This window comes from Papio anubis, chromosome 1 (genome assembly GCF_008728515.1).
Source record: "Papio anubis isolate 15944 chromosome 1, Panubis1.0, whole genome shotgun sequence".
Taxonomy (NCBI): Eukaryota; Metazoa; Chordata; class Mammalia; order Primates; family Cercopithecidae; genus Papio; species Papio anubis.
This window is the reverse complement of record NC_044976.1, coordinates 158751877-158773300: the sequence shown is the minus strand read 5'-3', so window position 1 is coordinate 158773300 and position 21424 is coordinate 158751877. Positions and strand designations below refer to the sequence as shown.

Below are 21424 nucleotides of genomic sequence, written 5' to 3'. Positions count from 1 at the left end.
CTTTGGCAAAGACTCCATTTATAATCTGGCTCCCTTAAGCATTAAGCTTTGAATCTCTGGGCATCAACATCAACTCAGACCTTGTGTTCAATAGTTGTGAAAATGTCTGAGTATTCCAGAGTTGCATAAACCTACATAGATGGCTGTAGGTACCTTTGGGTAAAGATTGGAGGAATTGTTACAGGACATGTGTGTTTCAGTGTTCCAGTTTCTTTCCTTCTAAGGATCTGACCATCTCCTCTATCAATCAGTATGGATCTGAAAATTGACTCAAGTTCAGGAACTAAGCAAGGATTGTGACTCCTTATAGGGATGAATGCCCTCAGACTCCTGCTCTTTCATTCTTGCTTTGTTTTGGTTGCAGATGCTAAGTAGCATCCTTAGTGACTGCATATAGTATACATATTTTTTTTTTTTTTTTTGAGACAGAGTCCCAGTCTGTCACCCAGGCTGGAGTGCAGTGGCATAATCTCAGCTCATTGCAACCTTCTCCTCCCAGGTTCAAACAATTCTCCTGTCTCAGCCTCCCGAGTTGCTGGGACTACAAGCACATGCCACCAGGCCTGGCTAATTTTTTTTGTGTTTTTTTTTTAGTAGAAAACAGGGTTTCACCATATTGGTCAAGCTGGTCTCGAACTCCCGACCTCAGGTGATCAACCTGCCTTGGCCTCCCAAAGTGCTGGGATTACAGGCTTGAGTCACCATGCCTGGCCTTTTCTATAGATAGATAGATAGATAGATAGATAGATAGATAGATAGATAGAGATATTTCTTTTTTGAGATGGAGTCTCACTCTGTCGCCCAGGCTGGAGTGCAGTGGCGCGATCTCGGCTCACTGCAACCTCCGCTTCCCAGATTCAAGTGATTCTCCCACCTGAGCCTCCCAAGTAGCTGAGATTACAGGCACACGCCACCATGCCCGGCTAATTTTTTTGTATTTTCACTAGAGACAGGGTTTCACTATGTTGGCCAGGCTGGTCTTGAACTCCTGACCTTGTGATCCGTCTGCCTCGGCCTCCCAAAGTTCTGGGATTACAGGCGTGAGCCACCGCGCCTGGCCATCTGCATATCTTTTTCCACAGTGATACCATGCTCTATTAGCCTATTTTAACCTCTACTACTACAACTCTCTGAAAGTCATGAATAAGCCAGTCCCAAGTCCTCATCTTGCCATCTGTTTTTCTTAGATCACAGAAATTTACCAAAATTTTTGTTAGTTCACACTTGCCAAGCAGCTGACACAAAAATGGGGGTTAGCCACCAGAGAGATTTATTAGTGAAGGGAGAAGGAAAAGGCGGGAAGAAAATTCAGCCTGTAGGGAAGGTATGACAACTGTGGAAGGTGACAGAGAAAGAAGGATTGGCTAGGGAAAGACCAGGACGGCAGTGTGGTCCAACGAAGTTTGGAATAGGTTTATGGGGAGTCCTCAGGCTAAAATCACCTCTCAGAGGTGTCTCTCATCTTGCCAAAAGGGGCTGGCTTTGTACCATTCTGCTGTGGTTAGTCACAGCCCGTGGGAAGTGAAGCCTTGGCACCACACTGTGGTAGGTCCAAAGGGGAGTGGTGGGACCAATCATGCTGGCCACAGTGGAGATTTGATCCCTACACTCTCATGGCTGCCATATATGCTTGCCCCATTCCCCTGCATCTGATGTCCCCAAACCTCAACCTCCTATTCTTGCTCCCATGCCATTATTCTGTTTCCAAATTTTCTAGTTCTTTCTAACCACTTTGATTATAACTTATTAGGACACTCTGTCTGGCTTTTTATTTGAGTTCTTCCCAAGTATTCCTCTTTTTATTTTATTTTTTTTTTGAGAGAGGGTCTTGTTCTGTCACCCAGATTGGGATGCAGTGAGACAATCATAGCTCATTGCAGCCTTGACCTCCAAGGCTCAAGCAATCCTCCTTCCTCAGCCTCCCTAGTAGCTGGGACTACAGGGGTGCACCACTACACCTGGATTTGTTTTTTTGGAGAGAGATGAGGTCTCGCTTTGTTGCCCAGACTGATCTTGAACTCCTGGCTTCAAGCAATCCTCCTGGCTTGACTTGCCAAAGCGCTCTGATTATAGGCAGGAGCCACCAAGCCCAGCTCCAAGTATTCCTCTTAAAGTGTTCCTTTCCTTTTCTTTTCTCCTTGCCTTCATGGATTATAGTTTTCAAGGTAGTGGAAACCCCTCTGCAGGCCCTGCACATGAGTTGAGCTCAGGGACCAGATTTTTCTGGAAGTAAAGATTTCATAGCCAAATTGAAATAAAGATGTTAGTAAAATATCCAAAGTGTTTCCTAACAGAAATACCCAAGTTACCTATAATCCCATAGATATGACTAGAGAAGCTAGCAGAAATCACAACACATTATTTTTAGTAATTTTAATGGGGTTTACAAAGGAATGCTCTGGCATTTTGGCTGATTATGTAGAAGGGAACTGTGCCTAAACATAAAAGGTACTCAAATAAATGTTTATGGAATGAACGAATACCTTATAATGGAAAAATGAGATCACAGAGAAAAGAGTCATATTCTTAGCTGATTGACTTTTTCCTGTCACATAGGAAGTTGTCTTTAACGAATCCATTTCCTGGCTGGTGGAAGGACTTTTGTCTTCTCTCATGCACCGTTACAGTCTTCTGAGGTGAGCATCAGTTAGTCTTACTCACATGTTCCTATTCTTTGTAGAGGTCTGGCATTACTGATCCAAGGAAAGAACTTTGGATGGTAGACCCTTATAGACAGAACACTGGAGAAGGAGCTGGGCATAGTGGCTCATGCCAGTAATCCCAGCACTTTGAGAGGCTAAAGTGGGAGGATTACTTGAGCCAAGGAGTGTGAGACCAGTTTGGGCAATATAGTGAGACCCCATGTCTACAAAAAATAAAAGATTAGCTGGGCCTAGTGGCATGCATCTGTGGTCCCAGCTACTTGGGAGGAAGAGGTGAGAGAACTGCTTGGGCCTGGAGTTGGAGACTGCAGTGAACTATGATCACGCTACTGCACTCCAGCCTGGGCGACAGAGTGAGACTTTGAGATAAAAAAAAGAGAGGGAGAAAGAAATAAAAGAAAAGAAAACCAGAGAATGTCTTAAGAAACCCCTTCTACCCACCCATGACTCTAGGATCACCCATGAAGGTGACCGAAAGGATGTTACCTTCTCTTGGCCTTTCAACATGCTGTGTCTTCTGTACTTAGAATCCTGAAAGGACCTAGTAAAGAGATATACCTGACCACTTTCCAGACTTTAATGTTTTGTTACTTCTGTAGACTCTACCTCCAAACTGAGCACTCCCAGAAGTCCTACTGGAATCTCCACATATTACTTAAAAGTTACTTAATCCAGAGGTTGATGTGCCTGACTATTAATCCTGAGGGCAGAGCAGCTGTTACAAGCAGTCTCACACATTTCACCTTCTTCCCAGACTCTTCAGATAACACCTGCTTATCCAGGATGCCATTCACCAGTAGCCCCAGCAGAATGTAGTCATCACAGTCATTAATCCGATTGGTAGAGTCATAGCCCAGTTCTACCTGTCCCTCTTTCACCTGATTCTCCTCTTTCAGTTCAGAGCCAGTCAGCACCTGAACTCGGAACACTGTAGCAGGTATGTCCAAAACCACAGTCAGGTGGCTGCCAGCCTTAGCCTCCTTGATATAAAAGAAACTCTTATCCAGACTATAGGCATTCATAAGAACAGAGGCATTGGTAACATTCAGACTAGTGTGAATGGTGGCAGCAGGGTTGCCAGGAGGGCCAATGTTATTTCCCTCAAACTCTTTATCTGTGAGGCTGTTCAACTGACCTTCAAAGGAGGAGTAATTGCCCATGTGCTGGAAGAGGGAGGGGAAGAATTGGATTGGTTTTTTCTGCATGAGAAGGTCACGGAAATGAGAGAGAAGGTAGTCACAGGGCATTTCTTGGTAGAAGAGGAGAAGGAAACGAACAAAGCGGGGGAGATCTCTGGCATGAAAGAGTTTTCCAATGAAGCCCAGCCTAGAGAACTCCAGAGTCACCCAAGCTTTCCTTTCCCAGGCAGACAGTATAGTAGCAATCTGGGAGACAAATCCAGGAGCACATTTCACATCATCTTCGATCATCAGGAAATAGTCAGAGTAGTTGGTAGCAAAGTTCATCAGGAAGGCATAATCCATATTTTGCTTGGAGCGAAAGGTTACATGGGTGGGAGTGTCATTAAAGTTTTTCTTAAGGTTCTTTAAGGGAAGATAGCTTTTCAGAGGAGTGTTGATCACTACTAGCTGTCTGGCCTGGATGTATGGTTGAAAGAGGGTTGAGATATTGGAAATCATTTGATCAAGCCAGTTGGGATCAGGATCTGCCAGGTGTACCAGAACAGTGAAGTATTTCTGCTCAGACAAGGAGGAAGCAAAGAAGAGAGATTGCAGGGTGTCCAAGAGGTAGCTTCCTTGGGGACGCTGCACTGAAGAAATCCCTATGGTCAGCAGTTCTAGGATTGGGGAGAAAAAGGACCTTTGTCAACTTAGAGAAATTAGAAAAGTATTTGCTATGGGTAAGGCTATGATATTCTCTTAGGTCTTTCCATATGCCAACTTTTATATATTCCTGTGGTTATTTTACATTTTCTCTCCCCCAGGACTGACTACAGACTGTATTAGGAGTTAATATCTGGTCACAAGTTGAGAGTTCTTTTTAAAACCACTGCTGTTGAAAACAATTGTGGGGGAAATGGATAAAAATGACAAACTAATATTTGCAGCTATGCCCCACCCCAAATTCCTCCTACCCCAAATTTCACTAAGCTCATGCCTATAATTTCAACCTCAGGTGTGAATCTCAGCACTTTGGGAGACCAAGGTGGAGGATCGCTTGAGCCCAGGCATTCAAGACCAGCCTGGGCAACATGGCAAAACGCGTCTCTACAAAAATTACAAAAAAACTAGATGGGTGTGGTGGCATAGGCCTGTGGTGCCAGCTACTTTTGAGGTTGGAGTGGGAGGATCACTTGAGCTGGGAGTTTGAGGCTACAGTGAGGCGTGATTGAACTACTGCACTGCAGCCTGGCCAACAGAGTGAGACTGTGTCTCAAACACACACACACACACACACACAAACCAAAACTTCCAACACCCTTACCCCAAAAAACAAAAACAAAATTCCAATTAAAAAAACAGAAAGATTGCCCTGAACCACACTATTTGGAGAACCACATAATTTGGAGAATTCCTGGAAGACAGAGAGACTACAGAACAGGACTGGTGGAGAAGTATAAGCAGAGGAATGCATAGTCCAAAAGATATGCAAGAGAACACAACTGCACAGGTGCATCTTTCTATAGAAGGCCTCAAAAAAATTCTAAGTTCAGAGCCACCAAATATAAAGTAGAGGAGTGAGCCCTGGGATGGTCCTCTGGATACTTGATTATAGAATTATTTCCAGGACCACTGGGCTAGTGCCCACCAAGGGGCTGGTGGTGACAATGTCCATTCTCACATTAAAGTTCTAAGTATTTTTGTGTAAATAAAGTGGATGTTCTGCTAGGGGAAAGTGCATGGCATGAGTCCTGCGGCTGAAGAGAGCATCAGAAGTGACCCCAGATGTCACTCCTGTCTTACAATCGAATGAGGCAGGTTTCCATAATCACAACCCACTTTTACAAAGAGGCAAACAGGGATGGCTCTTAGAGGGAAGAAGTTCACTGTTCACTCTAGATCCTCAAATATTAATCTGAAACAAGAAGCTTCAATATAACGGAAGAGAAACAACTAAATCAGAAAGAAACTACAGAAATAGAAGCTAACAGAGGAAACAATGATTGAAGAATGCCAAATAAGTCAAATAAATACTCAGATCAGAGAGGAAATCACATTCTTTGGCAAAATAACCGGCTGATATGAATCATAAAGAGTTTGTAGAAAACATTAGTATGAGGACTTGACCAAGTTCAGGTTAGATTTTGGGGCAATAATACTTCATGCATTAGTGATGTGTTCTTTCATCTGAAGGCACAGAATAGCAGGCTGCTTCTGTTTTTATGATGTTAGCAGCCTTTGATGTTCAATGCCTAGATCTGTTAATACATTACTGGTTGCAATATGGTGATATTCTAAGTTGAGCATTCCTGCTTTGTGTATTATCTGGAATGTTTCCGTAAAGAGAAAATTCCCCTCATTCACTCTTTGGTTACCCAGTTGTAGTTCATACAGAAAAGCAGGATAAATGCTGGTTCCCTTTTATCAGCTTTCAAATAAAATAATGACTTGGTTCCCTAGCATTCTCAAATGGTGACAAAATGTGTCAGGTTTTTTTTTTTTGTGGGGGGGATCCTTATAAACTCATATATTTCATGTGTTTCAAATCATGGAAATTTTATTCTCTCTCTCTCTCTCTCTCTTTTTTTTTTTGAGATGAAGTTCACTCCTGTTGCTCAGGCTGGAGTGCAATGGCACGATCTTGGCTCACTGCAACCTCTGCCTTCCAGGTTCAAGTGATCCTCCTGCCTCAGCTTCCCGAGTAGCTGGGACTACAGGTGCCTGTCGCCACGCCCCGCTAATTTTTGTATTTTTAGTAGAGATGGGATTTCACCATATTGGTCAGGCTGGTCTCAAACTCCTGACCTCAAGTGATCCACCCACCTTGGCCTCTCAAAGTGCTGGGATTACAGGCATGAGCCACCATGCCCAGCTGGAAATTTTATTCTTATTGATGCTTAAATTATCCTGTCTTTGGCAAATAAGCTCTTGAAGTTGGATCCTGAGCTGTTCTGATACAACTTTAGTCGTTTTTAAAAGCTTCTCTGCTGTCTTCTATGACATTTCCTGCCTTGGATTTGGAATCATCCACTTTTTACAAGGAGCCCCTCCCCTTGTTGTAGTGGAAAATGAGAGTTAGAGTCTATGATCTGGCACCAAGGGTGCTCACTGTTGGTCATTTCTAGGCCCTTGTGGACAGAGCTAGAAACATTAAAAAAAAAAAAAGATAAAACACATCATGAGTTCATACCGATATTTTAAAACACATTCAATTAAAAATGCATCTAAACTTAAAGAAAAAAGTAGGTTTTCATTGAGAGTTCTTTGTGTTATTAAAACCGACAAATGTAAGCACTCCTGAACATCTTCTTTGGACATAATAAATAGCTTAGATCTGTCTCTTGAATTTTTAAAGTACTTGAATCAAGGCTGGGCATGGTGGCTCACACCTGTAATCCCAACACTTTGGGAGGCTGAGAGGCAGGTGGATCACCTGAGGTCAGGAGTTCGAGACCAGCCTGGCCAACGTGGTGATAACCTGTCTCTATTAAAAATGCAAAAATTAGCTGGGCGTGGTGGCTCACCCCTGTAGTCCCAGCTACTCAGGAGGCTGAGGTGGGAGAATTGCTTGAACCTGGGAGGCAGAGGTTGCAGTGAGTTGAGATCTCACCACTGCACTCCACCCTTGGTTACAGAGCGAGACCCTGTCTCAAAAAACAAAACAAAACAAAAACAAACAAACAAAAAAATAAGAAAAAAAAAAGTACTTGACTCAGAAAGATCTTATTCTGTCTCAAGGTTTATTTCTTCTATTAAATACTGTTGTAACCTATGGAGATCAAACGGGTGTCACAGTCAGACTTCAGGAGGGTACATGGTGCCAAAGTGAACCGGTTCAGCAAGAGAATCACAAAGCCCTGATTGAGCTGACAGGAAAAAGACCACATGTTCTCCAGCCAAACACTTCAGTAGCAGCTGCCCACAGGATTCTCGGTGACAGGGGAAATGGGACACATATTCTTGCTGCAGAGGCCAGTGAGGACCACAGGTAGATCAAGGCTGGTTCTATACTTTTGGGAGCAATTAACATATAGTTAGGGATTAAAGCTGTGAGATTGGATGAGGTCACCAAAATGGTGAGTCTAGACTGAGCCCTAGGGCACATCAACATTTAGAAGTTGGAAAGAGAAGATAAACCAGCAAAAGAGACTGAGCATCTACCAGCAATGCTGGAGGAAAACCAGAAGAGTTTGGAATCCTGGAAACAATGGAAGGGAACGTTGAATGAAGAGAGTCATTTACTGTGTCAAATGCTGTGATAGGTCAAGTAAGATAGAGATTGGAAGCTGACCAGTGGGTACAACAACGTGGAAACCATGGGCTACATAACCAAGAGTAATTTTGTTGAAAAGGCGAAGGCAAAAATCTGTGGTCTTAAGAGAGGTTTGCTTTCTTTTATCAAGATTTGAAAAATATTATAATGTGTTTGTATGATAAGAGGAGGGAGGGAAAATCTGTGGCCCAAGATAGAGAAAATTGCTTGAGTGATGTTAACGAGTGGTCAAGAGAGGTGAAATCTAGTGTGAAGGTTCAGAGGCTGTAACTAGATAGGAGCGTGGACAGTGCACCTGTACTGAGAGAAGGGAACTTTGCTGATGACTGATCATGAGTTCTAGAGGGCACAGTGGAAGAAATCAGAAGTTGAGGAGCTGGGAGTTAGGGTCAGAAAAGAAGACACATGGAGCCTTATGAGAAGAGGCTGTGTGGGATGAGAACTGCCTTGGGTTCCTTGTAGTAACCTGGCACATGCTTTTCTTAAACTAGAAATACCCATCTTCTCATGCGAAAGTTTCTTGAATCTCTCATTCCCGCTTCCCTGTCTTTGATTGGCTTATTTCTTTACTGAGATGATCACTCTGACATGCACTGACCCACAGTTTTCTTTTAGGGCTGGGTGTGGGGAACAGGCCCCCCAAAATGTGGCCATAAACTGGCCCCAAAACTGGCTATAAATAAAATCTCTGCAGCACTGTGACATGTCTATGATGGCCATAATGCCCACGCTGGAAGGTTGTGGGTTTACCGGAATGAGGGCAAGGAACACCTGGCCCGCCCAGGGTGGAAAACCGCTTAAAGGCATTCTTCAGCCACAAACAATAGCATGAGCGATCTGTGCCTTAAGGACATGCTTTTGCTGCAGTTAACTAGCCCAAACTATTCCTTTATTTCAGCCCTTCGTTTCCCATAAGGGATACTTTTAGTTAATCCTATTTCCCATAAGGGATACCTTTAGTTAATCGAATATCTATAGAAACAATGCTAATAACTGGCTTGCTGTTAATAAATATGTGAGTAAATCTCTGTTCGGGGCTCTCAGCTCTGAAGGCTGTGAGAGCCCTGATTTCCCACTTTACACCTCTCTATTTCTGTGTGTTTGTCTTTAATTCCTCTAGCGCCGCTGGGTTAGGGTCTCCCCGACCGAGCTGGTCTCGGCACTGGGTTATTACAGGTAATGTGCACGTGCAGCCTCCTTCTCAGCTTTGTTAGACTTTCGTGCTCAGTGGAGTGAAAAACAGGAGCAAGATTCTGTTCATCTGAATGGTTAAATGCTTGTTCTACAGACCCAATTTCTTGGGTTTCTATTTTGTTTCTTTAAATCTGAGACCAGAGGACCCTGGAACAGGAGGGGGTGGGATGCACTCCAAAGCTGATTGTGTTCTTGGATCCCAGACACGTCTTCAACCCAGCTTCATGTGAAGAAAAAAGCGGGAGATGTTTCATTTAACTACCTATCCAACCTCCATGTATTTCTGAATTGGACCCAAGGTTAATAGGAAAGAGGGGTATCTGGAAAAATACTTCATTTAATATCAATGTTAAATGAAATTCAGCTCTATACATTTTATAAAACACACACACACACTACAAAAATGTCGAAAATAGAGTACTGAAAAATATATTGTTTAAATGTTGACAAATAGAACTCACCTATTTCAAAGCTACATATGAAATAAAACTTTAGAAATACAAGCAAAAATAAATATATCCATAATCACACTGGGAAATATTTAGCCTCTCTGGAAATCAATAGATTAAGTAAATGAAAATCAAGAAACAGTTTTTACTAAAACAATTAACAAAATTCATCGTGTGTACGTGTGTATGTGTTTGTGTATGTGTGTGGTGCTCATCAGCTCATCAGATGATACACATTCCTTTCAGATATCCATAGAAAATACTGGCTATGCATTAGACCATGAAGACAATTTTACTTTTAATTGTCCTGAATATTGTAATTTTATATCTCATATTCTTTGATTATAATGCAATAAAGTTAAAACTAATCATGAAAATCTAACAGCATCCCTTTGGAAATGAAAAGTCACTGTTCTAAATATCTCTTGGGTTAAACAGGAAATCCAAATGGAAATTAACAGGTACTTAGAAATAAATGGAAATAAGAACATGGTAGACCACTACCTGTGGGACGTGGTTAAAGTGGGAGTGGGACGTACAGAAGTAACATCTTTCAGTGTATTTTCTCGAAAGCAACATGAAAAGAAAATAAATAAAATGAGAAAATAAAGAAACCAGGCAAAAATAAAACCAACAGAAGCAGAATGTGGAATTAAGAAGATAAAAGCAGAATGTAATTAAATACAATAGATTAAAAACTGTAAAAGATCAATAAGAGGTGTTTGTTAGAAAAGTTTAATCAGGCCGGGCGCGGTGGCTCACACTTGTAATCACAGCACTTTGGGAGGCTGAGGTGGGCGGGTCACGAGGTCAGGAGATCGAGACCATCCTGGCTAACACGGTGAAACCTCGTCTCTACTGAAAATACAAAAAATTAGCTGGGCGTGGTGGTGGGCGCCTGTAGTCCCAGCTACTCGGGAGGCTGAGGCAGGAGAATGGCATGAACCCGGGAGGCGGAGCTTGCAGTGAGCAGAGATGGCACCACTGCACTCCAGCCTGGGCGACAGAGCAAGACTTCGTCTCAAAAAAAAAAAAAAAAAAAGGAAGAAAGAAAAGTTTAATCAACTAAACCTACAGTTTTTTGTTTTTGTTTTGAGAGAGTTTTGCTCTTGTCACCCAGGCTAGAGTAAATGGTGAGATCTCAACTCACTGTGGCCTTGCCTCCTGGGTTCAAGCGATTCTTCTGCCTCAGCCTCCTGAGTAGCTGTGATTACAAGCATCTGCCACCATACCCAGCTAATTTTTATGTTTTTAGTAGAGATGGGGTTTTGCCATGTTGGCCAGGCTGGTCTCGAACTCCTGACCTCAGGTGATCCACCTGTCTTGGCCTCCCAAAGTGCTGGGATTACAGGCGTGAGCCACTGCACCCTGCCTAAACCTATAGTTTAAAATGGTGAAAACATAAATAATATTAAGAATGAAAATATGTCACAAGTAGATAAATGAAGATTTTAAAAATTACTATAAATACAAAAACTATTAAGAAAATATACAAAATTTACGAACTGGCATGCCACAAAAAACAAAAAACTATAAATGATCAATAGATACATGAAAACATGCATGATCAACAGGCAGTTGCTCAACCTACTGGTAGTCAGGGAAGAGCAAATTAAAACCAAAGAATTACAGCAGTTGAAAAATCTGGGCCAGGCGTGGTGACTCATCTCTGTATTCCCAGCACTTTGGGAGCCTGAGGCAGGAGGATGGCTTGATCCCAGGAGTTTGGGACCAGCCTGGGCAACATAGACAGACACCTGCCATCTCAATTAAAAAAAAGAAAATCTGACAATACTAACAGATGGCAAAGACGTGGAACAACAGGGCTTCATATCTTGATGGTGAGAATAAACTGATAAGTCATTTAAAACAATCTTTAGTATGTTGATTTATTTAAAACATACTTCACATTAGAGAGTGAACCAGTAATAACTGTGATGGGTGTGCTTTTTTGTTTTTATTTTGGTAGGTCATTTTAGGGATCAATTTGGCAAAATCTAATAAAGGAGAAGATATGGATGTCTTATAATCTAGCAATTTTACTCCTAGGAATATATCCTAAATAATTGCTCATGTGTGTTCATACAGATTTGTGTACAAGAATATTCATAGCAACATTGTTGTTAACAGAAAAAACTGGCAGTAACCTAAGTGTCTATCAACAGGAGAATGAATCAAAACATTGTGATGGTTCATTCAAAACGAAGTCGAATGTTTTACACAGAGTATAACACAAATGTAACATTAGGTGAAAAAAGAATGAATAGGAAGTAAAAGGAATCTCACAAACATTAAGTGAAAAAAGTAAGTTCTGGAAAAAACACACACAGTTTTATACCATTTTTATGAAGTTTAAGAACAGGCAATTAGGCCAGCTCATGCCTGTAATCCCAGCACTTTGGGAGGCCCAGGTAGGTGGATCACTTGAGGTCAGGAGTTTGAGACCAGCCTGGCCAACATGGTGAAACCTCCTCTCTACTAAAAAAATACAAAAATTAGCTGGGAATGGTGGTGGGCACCTGTAATCCCAGCTACTTGGGAGGCTGAGGCAGGAGGATTGCTTGAACCCAGGAGGCAGAGGTTGCAGTGAGCCTAGATTGCTCCATTGCACTCCAGTCTGGGTGACAGAGTGAAACTCCATCTCAAAACAAAACAGAACAAAATGAAAACAAACAAACTGCCGAAATCCTAGAGGAATTAAAGACACACACATAGAAATATAGAGGTGTGAAATGGGAAATCAGGGGTCTCACAGCCTTCAGAGCTGAGAGCCCAGAATAGAGATTTACCCATGTATTTATTAGCAGCAAGCCAGTCATTAGCATTGTTTCTGTAGATATTAAATTAACTAAAAGTATTCCTTATGGGAAACAAAGGGAAGGGCCGAATTAAAGGAATAGGTTGGGCTAGTTAACTGCAGCAGGAGCATGTCCTAAACGCACAGATCGCTCATGCTATTGTTTGTGGCTTAGGAATGCCTTTAAGTGGTTTTCCACCCTGGGCCGACCAGTTGTTCCTTGCCCTCATTCCGGTAAACCCACAACCTTCCAGCGTGGGCATTATGGCCATCATGAACTGTCACAATGCTGCAGAGATTTTGTTTATGGCCAGTTTTGGGGCCAGTTTATGGGCAGATTTTGGGAGGCTTGTTCCCAACAGCAAACAAACAAACAAAAACACAAAAAACAGGCAATAATAATATTAGTTTGGAATAATTAATTGTAAGTTTATTGAGAAATATAAGGGAAGTATAAACATCAAATTCAGGACAGCATTACCCCTGGTGGAGGGGAAAACAAGGGAGATTGACTGACGGGCCTGATTCAATCAGGCGAAAGAGCACAACTGAGGCTTCTCTGAAGAAGAAGAAATCCCACCTGTGGATAGCAGCTTCTGTTCTTGCCCTGGCGTTTCCAGCCTCCCCATACTGATGACCCACCTATGGATTTTGGACTTGCCTTTCAGCTCCCACAATTGCCAATTTAGTGCAATAAATCCCTTAATATATCTCCTACTGGTTATGCTTCTTTGGTTGAATCCTGACTGATATATCTACTTTAGGCTAAACTCTTTGTACTTTAACTCTATGGAAAGTTGAGTAAGATTTCCATTGTTTGATACTGCAGTCCACCTACTGTATCCTCTCTGAAGAGATTAAGATAAAAGTGCTTTTGATATATTGTAAACCTCAAACACAGCACAAAACTTTGTTTATCCTTTGACACATGTAAGTTAAAAAATTAAGAAAACATCATAATGATGAACTAATATAGAAGAATTTCTATGGAAGTGAGGAATAGGACAAAGATGCTTGCATCTACTTATAATGGTCAATGAAATAATGTAAGAAATGAGAGAGTGAAATGTCGGAAAGAGACAAAGTTGTCACTATTTGCAGATAATATGATGGTCTGCATAGCTAACTCAAGAGAATCTGATGAACAATTAGAACCAACAAGAGAGTCCAGGTGTGGTGGCTCATGCCTGTAATCCCAGGACTTTGGGAGGCTGAGGCGGGTGGATCACCTGAGGTCAGGAGTTCAAGACCAGCCTGACCAACATGGCGAAACCCCATCTCTACTAAAAATACAAAAAAAATTAGCTGGGCATGGTGATGGGTGCCTGTAATCCCAGCTACACAGGAGGCTGAGGCAGGAGAATTGCTTGATCCTGGGCAGCAGAGGTTGCAGTGAGCCGAGATTTTGCCACTGCACTCCAGTTTAGGCGACAGAGTGAGAATCTGTCCCAATAATAATAAAAAAAGAACCAAGAGAGTTCATTAAGATGATTGATAACAGATCAGCACAGAAACAGCTAGAATTTTTTCAAACTTAAAATAATGAATTATCAGACGTAGTGGAAAAGGAAGCCACAAAGTGTGAAGAACTGCAATATACGGAGGAATGTACCTAAGACAAATGACAAAGCTTTAATGAAGCCCATACAAGAAGCCTGGAATACATGTAGATACATAACACATTCTTGAATGGTATGATTCATTATTAATTACTTTATTATTATTTTTTTTGAGACAAGGTCTCACTCTGACACCCAGACTGGAGTGAAGTGGCATAATTTTGGCTCACTGCAACCTTCACTTCCTGGGTTCAACTGATTCTCCTGCCTCGGCATTCCAAGTACTGGAATTACAGGTGCCCACCACCGCACACGGCTAATTTTTGTATTTTTAGTAGAGACGGGATTTCGCCATGTTGGATAGGCTGGTTTTGAAGTCCTGACCTCAAGTGATTTCTCTCACCTCAGCCTCCCAAAGTGTTGGGATTACAGGCGTGAGCCACCATGCCAGGCTATGATTTGGTATTATAAAGATATCAATGAACTCCAAGTCTATCTATGCATTTAATGCAATCTCAGTCAAGAGTATGTTTTTCATGATGTTTAATAAGCTAATTAAAAATTCATCTGGAGGAGAAAAAATAAAGAATAGACAATAATTTGAAATAGGACATAAATAAGTGGGGGAGGAAGGATTAGTCTGACAACATATACAATAAACCATTAGAAGCTCAAATCATGTGGAATTAGTACAGGAACATTAAAAAAGTCAATGGAACAAAATGATTTTCAAAAATAAACCCATGCACATATGGGAGTTTCTATGACAAAAGTGGCATTTCTTCTCAGTGGGAGGAAAAGATGGAATATTCAGTAAATGGTTTTGAGATCACAGGATATCCAATTGTAAATAAAGTATATTATTTAGCTCAGATCCTAATTAAAAATAAATTTAAACTATGTGAAATATTTATACCTGAAATAGAAAAATCAGAAGAGTATTAGAAGAGCATATAGTAAAATTTTCCAAAAATAATATTGTAATAGGGACTTTCCCCCCAAAACAGTCATAAAACCTAGAAGCTATAAAAACCGTGAACGAATTTGATTATAGAAAATATTCTTTTTTTCTTTGCCTGCTTCATTTTTCCTTTATATGACTATATATGATTTTTAAAATTCATATGACAAATAACCATGAACAAAAGACAAGTGGCAAAGAGGGACATATTTAACAATAGATAAATGCAATGATATGTATATAATATATAAAATGAGCACTCATAATATATTTTAAAACTCCTATAAATCAACAACAAAAAGCAATCAACACGGTAGAAAATTACCAGAGGATATGAATAGACCATCCACAGAGTGAATAAATATGACCCTTAAACATAAAAAAAGCTCAACTGTCAAAATAATCAGGGATATCAAATTATCACAAATATCACCAAATCAAAAGAAATGTTTTCTGCCCTTCAAACTGACAAACAACAGCAGCACTGGCAAGATTGTGAGGAAATAGATATCCATAAACTGACGTGATTAATAGTATGCTTTTTTCCATGCAATTTTGAGGTGTCAATCAAAATCCAAAGTGCATGTGCCCTTTCACTCATTAGTTCCACACACAGGTATATTTCTCGTAGAAATATTTTTACATATGAGCAAAAATATATTAATTGTGATGTTGTTTGTAGCACAAAAAGTTGAAAACAATTGAGTTCTCATCAATAAGAATAGTCAAGTAAATTTTTTTACATCCACACTATGTTGATGACAGCAGTTAAAAAAAGAAGGAGGTAAGGAAAAACTCTCCAAAATATACACTTTTTTTCAAGGCAGGGTCTCCTCCTGAATTTTTGCAAACTATGCATCCATCAGAGGTCTAATATCCAGCATCTATAAAGAACTTACACAAATTTGCAAGAAGAAAAAAGCAAACAACCCCATTAAAAAGTAGGCAAAGGAAAGGAACAGACACTTTTCAAAAGAAGACACACATGTGGCCAACAACCACATGAAAAAAATCTGTCACTGATCATTAGAGAAATGTAAATCAAAGCCACAATGATGTAATGTAAATCAAACCCACCTCACACCAGTCAGAATGGCTATTACTAAAAAGTCAAAAGCCAACAGATTCTGGTGAGACTGTAGAGAAAAAGGAATGCTTACACACTGTTGGTGGGAGTGTTAATTAGTTCAACCATTGTGGAAGACAGTGTGGCGATTCCTCAGAGACCTAAAGACAGAACTATCATTCGACACAGCAATCCCATTACTAGGTATATACCCAAAGGAATAGAAATTGTTCTATTGTAAAGACACATGCATGCGAATGTTATTGCAGCACTATTCATAATAATAAAGATATGGAGTCAACCTAATGCCCATCAAGGAAAGACCAGATAAAGAAAATGTGTACATATATACCATGGAACACCATGCAGCTATAAGAAAGGAGATCTTGTCTTTTGCAGGGACGTGGATGGAGCTGGAGGCCATTATTCTTAGCAAACTAATGCAAGAACGAACAGAAAACCAAATACTGCATGTTCTCACTTATAAGTGGGAGCTAAATGATGAGAACACATGGAAACATTGAGGAGAACAACACACACTGGGGCGTACCGGATGGTGGAAGGCGGAGGAGGGAGAAGATCAGGAAAAATAACTAATGGATACTAGGTTTAATACCTGGGTGATGACATAATCTGTACAACAAACCCCCATGACACAAGTTAACCTATGTAACAAACTTGCACATATACCCCTGAATTTAAAGTGAAAGTTAAAAAAAAAAAAGACAAGAGTCTCCCCTGTGTGGCCCAGAGCTGGAGCACATTGGCACAATTATAGCTCACTATAGTCTCAAACTCCTGGACTCAAGTATTCCTCCCGCCTCAGCCTCCCAAAGTGTTGAGATTACAGGTGTGAGCCACCAAACCCAGAAAACATGTACAAATGAATGAAAGAAAAAAGCAAATCTCAGAACAATACATATAAGATGGCCTTTAAAAATCCCCCAGACATGTATATATGTACATGTTAGAAAGATATCTGGATCTCAAGAAGGGTACTTATTAGACTTCTGGGGGAGAGGAGAGGAATGAGGGAGAAAAAGGAACTATCACTTTTTACTCGCTATACAATATGTATATACTTACAATGTATTGTATGGAAATAGTTTATAATGAGAATATGTTTGTTTACTACAAATGAAGTTCCATAAAGACTGCAAGGGTAGCCCACACTGAGGATGAAAAGGGCAGGGTCTCCATCATATGGAGAGTCTAAAAAGCATCAGAACTGATTTTGCTGATCTGAAACATGTGCTAGTCCTGGCTGTGCTCTCCAGAATCATCTCTGTGCCCCAGATCTACGAAAGCATACTTCTCAGGCTTTAATGTGCATACCAATTGCTTGGGGGTCTGGTTAAGATGAAAATTCTGATTCTGTAGGTCTGGGGTGGACCTAAGATTCCACATGTCAAACATGTGGAACAAGCTGCCAGACAGACGCTGCTGACGTCCATGGACACTAGCTGTCAGTCTGTGGACCACAGCACGAGTGGCAAGCTATTAGATGCTCTTTAGAGCCCCACAGAACCCGACGGGACTACCCACTCAAGACACTGCATTGTCCCCTCCCTAGTTCTTTCCCCTTTACTCAGTCCCCCTTCCCATAGTTTTCTCCTGTACTTTTCCCATTGTCTCCCTTGTTTCATCAGAAAAGGGATTGGGAGATTCATGGAGTCAGAATTGCTATCTTTTGCAGTCAAATTCTTTTTTTTTTTTTTTCTTTTTGAGATGGAGTCTTGCTCTGTCGCCCAGGCTGGAGTGCAGGGGCGCGATCTGGGCTCACTGCAAGCTCCGCCTCCCAGGTTCACGCCATTCTCCTGCCTCAGCCTCCCAAGTAGCTGGGACTACAGGCGCCCACCAGCGCTCCCGGCTAATTTTTTTCTTTTTTTTTTTTTTTGAGACAGAGTGTTGCTCTGTCGCCCAGGCTGGAGTGCAGTGGCCAGATCTCAGCTCACTGCAAGCTCTGCCTCCCGGGTTCACGCCATTCTCCTGCCTCAGCCTCCCGAGTAGCTGGGACTACAGGCGCCTGCCACCTCGCCCGGCTAGTTTTTTGTATTTTTTAGTAGAGACGGGGTTTCACCGTGTTAGCCAGGATGGTCTCGATCTCCTGACCTCGTGATCCGCCTGTCTCGGCCTCCCAAAGTGCTGGGATTACAGGCTTGAGCCACCGCGCCCGGCCTAATTTTTTTCATTTTTAGTAAAGACGGGGTTTCACCATGTTAGCCAGGATGGTCTCCATCTCCTGACCTCGTGATCCGCCCTCCTCGGCCTCCCAAAGTGCTGGGATTACAGGCGTGAGCCACCGCGCCCGGCCCTTTTGCAGTCAAATTCTATAGGCCTGGTCCTTCATTTCAGCATCCCTGTTTTCTTCCCGAGTTATCTGTTCCCTTTCCTTTCCACTTGCCTTCCCCCTCTACCCTTGCCTAACCTGGATGATCTACACCCCCGGTGGACACTCACTTTTTACTGTGGGAGAGGCTCCAAGCAAGATGTGGGAGTTCACATTTTCAAGCGGTTCTGAGTTTTTCTGCATATCTTTGAAGGTTTTCATGTGGTTTGTTCTACCAGGATTGATCTGCATTCGGGCTCTCTGCCAAGCTACCATCTCCTTTTCCTTCTGAGGAAAGAGTGAGTTTCAGCTCTGTGATTCATCCCTTTTGGGAAAAATGGTTAGTTACATTTCCCTTTGCATAATATAATGAAATCATCTTCAGGATACAGGGCAGGTTGGCTCAAGCTCAGTTCAAACTTCTTCCTTCTCTTCTGAAACAATCCTACCCCAGGGGTTGTTACATATATAGATTACGGATCCTGGAGTAAAGGGAGTTGGGATTTCTCTAGCTCTCCTTCGCTTTATGTAGGGAATGAGACAATGTCTAGCTCTGCCATTCTTCACCCACAATTATCCTTTTTGATTACAGTCTAGTATGGGTCACCTAATCCCAAGAAGGGCATAGCATGTGTTAAGCATGAGAGATACAGGAGGCCAGTTAAGCACCCCAGTGCTTCACTCTAAATTCTTTCCCACTGGTGGCATTTCACCCTTCCAAGTTCATTCACCACCCTCCCTTCTTTTCTTTGCCTTTTCTGGGTTCTGGCAGAATTTTCTCTGCTCCTTAAAACTTTTCTTGACTTGGAGAAATGACTTAACTATTTGTGAGCTTCAGGATCCTAATGCAGAAAATGGGGGATAATGTATAACTTTGAAAACCAAGGGAACTTTTCTGTAATGGGAAACTTACTAAACAAGAAGAAAAATCTCTACATCATCAATTGCTATAAGAAAAGGGCAAACTCTGCCGAAGCATTAAATCAGTGTTATTTCTTCCCAGCCCTGAATTTTCTTTCTTCCAGAGTGTTACTATCCCTTATTGTCTCCATCAAGGAAAAATATGTTGATTCCTCAAACTTGCTTGTCTTTTTTCTTCCTTGAATGTCAATAGCATTTGTGACAGTTTCATTTAAATATACACTCACATAAATGCTTTCTTTCATTCTGTCCAGGAAAGTTTGCCCCACTTAAAATTTCTGGTACTCACCAAAGACAGGAAACTTGCAGTATCAAAGGGATTTTCGTCAATGAAATAGTAGATTGGGAGCACTACTGCTGTTGCAATAATGATGAGTTTCCATAGAAAATCTCTCATGGTGCTGGAGTTGGAAACTTGCAGAGCTGTTTCCCTATCTGTGATCCTTCAGTGTATTCTTGGATGTCTGAAATGTACACACTACTGAGAAAAGTTTTCATCTGATGGTAACATAAAAAAATTCAAATTACAAGATTATCAAAAATATCAAATTACAATTATCATTGAATAAGTATAGTTTCCAAAGCCAGTAATATTAAACCTGGGGTTCTTATATATATTCTTAAGAATCCTTAATGATTTTTTCCCCTTAAAAACAGAGCTATGCCTTTCTTACATTTGAGAAACACAGATGTATAAAAATGCATGCAAAGTGCCCTTAATATCACAGCTTCAGTTGCCCCCACTCTTGCCTGCAAGTCTCCATATCCATTCCTTCATTTTCCTTCTTCTGGACACCAACGTTTAATTAAATTTCCAGAGCTCTTTCTTACCTTGATTGCCCCAACTCCAAAGTCCCTGACATGATTTCTGCCAAAGGCAAGGTGAAGAGAAGAGACCTTGATTCTGTTTTAATAGGAGTTTCCAAGTGCATTATAGAGAACATTTCTTATTCACACATTTGAACCAGACAGCATTCATCGAGGAGGTAAGGAAGGGGTGATGGGAATAGAGAGGGTGTGATCTCTAATGAGTATTTGTAATAGAAAAATCTTGCAAGAGCCTATTGACTCCTTCACCCTACTGACTCTCTGGAGTCAGGAAGATATTTTTGCAGACTTTACTCTAGTTTGTATATATATATATCCTACATTAAGCATCATGGAATGTTCTAGAAGGAGATATCTGAAGCCTTTAATTCTCTCTCCCCTCCAAGTTCTATCCTTTCCAGAGTGCCCACTGCGCCCTGTCTACCACTAACTCTTATGTTCCATACAGATGTTGATTTGGCTCATGTTGAGCCAGTTCTGTGAGGTGGAAATCTTTATCAGTTGCTAAGCACCCTCTTCCTCATCTCTTTCTACGATCCTCGATGGGATCAGAACACACTGAAGCCATATCCAAAGGCTGTAGCTCCAAGAAGAAAAGACAGTGTGTTATTTTGTCCTCTCCAAACCTGAACCTTGAGCCACCATTTCCTCTCATATTTAGATGTGATAGTCCTATGTTCCCACAGGTTTTCCTGCCTGATGCCAGAGACTGTTTTTCCTATATATCACTGCTTCTCAGGGGCTTTGGGAGCAAACTCAGATTCTTCCAGGGCAGTCCTCTCCATTACCTGAAGTCTGGACCCTTTTTGGTTAGGCATTCATCTTTCATGACTCTTTTTCATGTCAGTTTCTTTTGTTCTTCTAGATGACTCATGGAACAAAACGTAGACATGGCACTTCTAAGCACTTGTTAAGGACCTAAGGTAGGTGATGAATGACATCAAGTCAGAGGTCCCAGGGACAATTTCCCTTTCTGACAGGAAACTTCCAGTCCCCCAGAACTTTTGAGGGGACAGTAAATAAGGAGATTGAAAAGGTCCTCACCTTGACTGGAGTTGTAGTTTCATTTGAGATTTTTTTTTTTTTTTTTCCTGGATGCACGGCGACTGACCTGACCTCTATACCACTTGAATGTTCAGGGCTTTCCCCAAAGTCAAGAAGAAGAAAATAAAATGTTTGGGGACCCTGGGATGGGGCCAGAAGGTGTATGCATCCTCTGAGGCAAGACAAAGTTAGTCAGATGACACCCCCTCCCATGACAAC

At 41.4% G+C, this 21424-nt stretch overlaps 1 protein-coding gene across 4 annotated transcripts; it reads right to left on the bottom strand.

Annotated features, from left to right (window-relative positions):
* Positions 1 to 3224: 3224 nt before the first annotated feature.
* LOC103878644 (alpha-1,3-mannosyl-glycoprotein 4-beta-N-acetylglucosaminyltransferase C-like) lies at positions 3225 to 21378 on the bottom strand. Of its 4 annotated transcripts, XM_009189689.3 has the most exons (6): positions 21206 to 21377; positions 20950 to 21079; positions 20165 to 20201; positions 19623 to 19797; positions 18544 to 18700; positions 3225 to 4461 (listed from the first exon to the last, which is right to left on the bottom strand). In XM_009189689.3, the coding sequence occupies exons 4-6, from the start codon at positions 19728 to 19730 to the stop codon at positions 3326 to 3328; spliced, it is 1401 nt and encodes a 466-aa protein (XP_009187953.1). In that variant the 5' UTR covers positions 19731 to 19797; positions 20165 to 20201; positions 20950 to 21079; positions 21206 to 21377; the 3' UTR covers positions 3225 to 3325. The 4 variants fall into 4 exon arrangements, with proteins under 4 accessions (XP_009187953.1, XP_009187963.1, XP_009187957.1 ...); XM_009189699.4 differs by lacking the exon at positions 20165 to 20201 and having other exon boundaries at positions 18544 to 18697; positions 21206 to 21378; XM_009189693.4 differs by lacking the exon at positions 20165 to 20201 and having other exon boundaries at positions 19623 to 19831.
* Between the last annotated feature and the right edge of the window lie 46 nt (positions 21379 to 21424).

What these genes read in the sequence shown, in the direction of transcription:
- LOC103878644 (XM_009189689.3), bottom strand. Translation starts at nt 19,730, where the DNA reads ATGAGAGATTTTCTATGGAAACTCATCATTATTGCAACAGCAGTAGTG. An exon ending in CTGCAAGTTTCCTGTCTTTG is followed by an intron (nt 18,701 to 19,622) that starts GTGAGTACCAGA and finishes CTCTTTCCTCAG; the next exon opens with AAGGAAAAGGAGATGGTAGC. An exon ending in AGCCTCTCCCACAGTAAAAA is followed by an intron (nt 4,462 to 18,543) that starts GTGAGTGTCCAC and finishes CCCCAATCCTAG; the next exon opens with AACTGCTGACCATAGGGATT.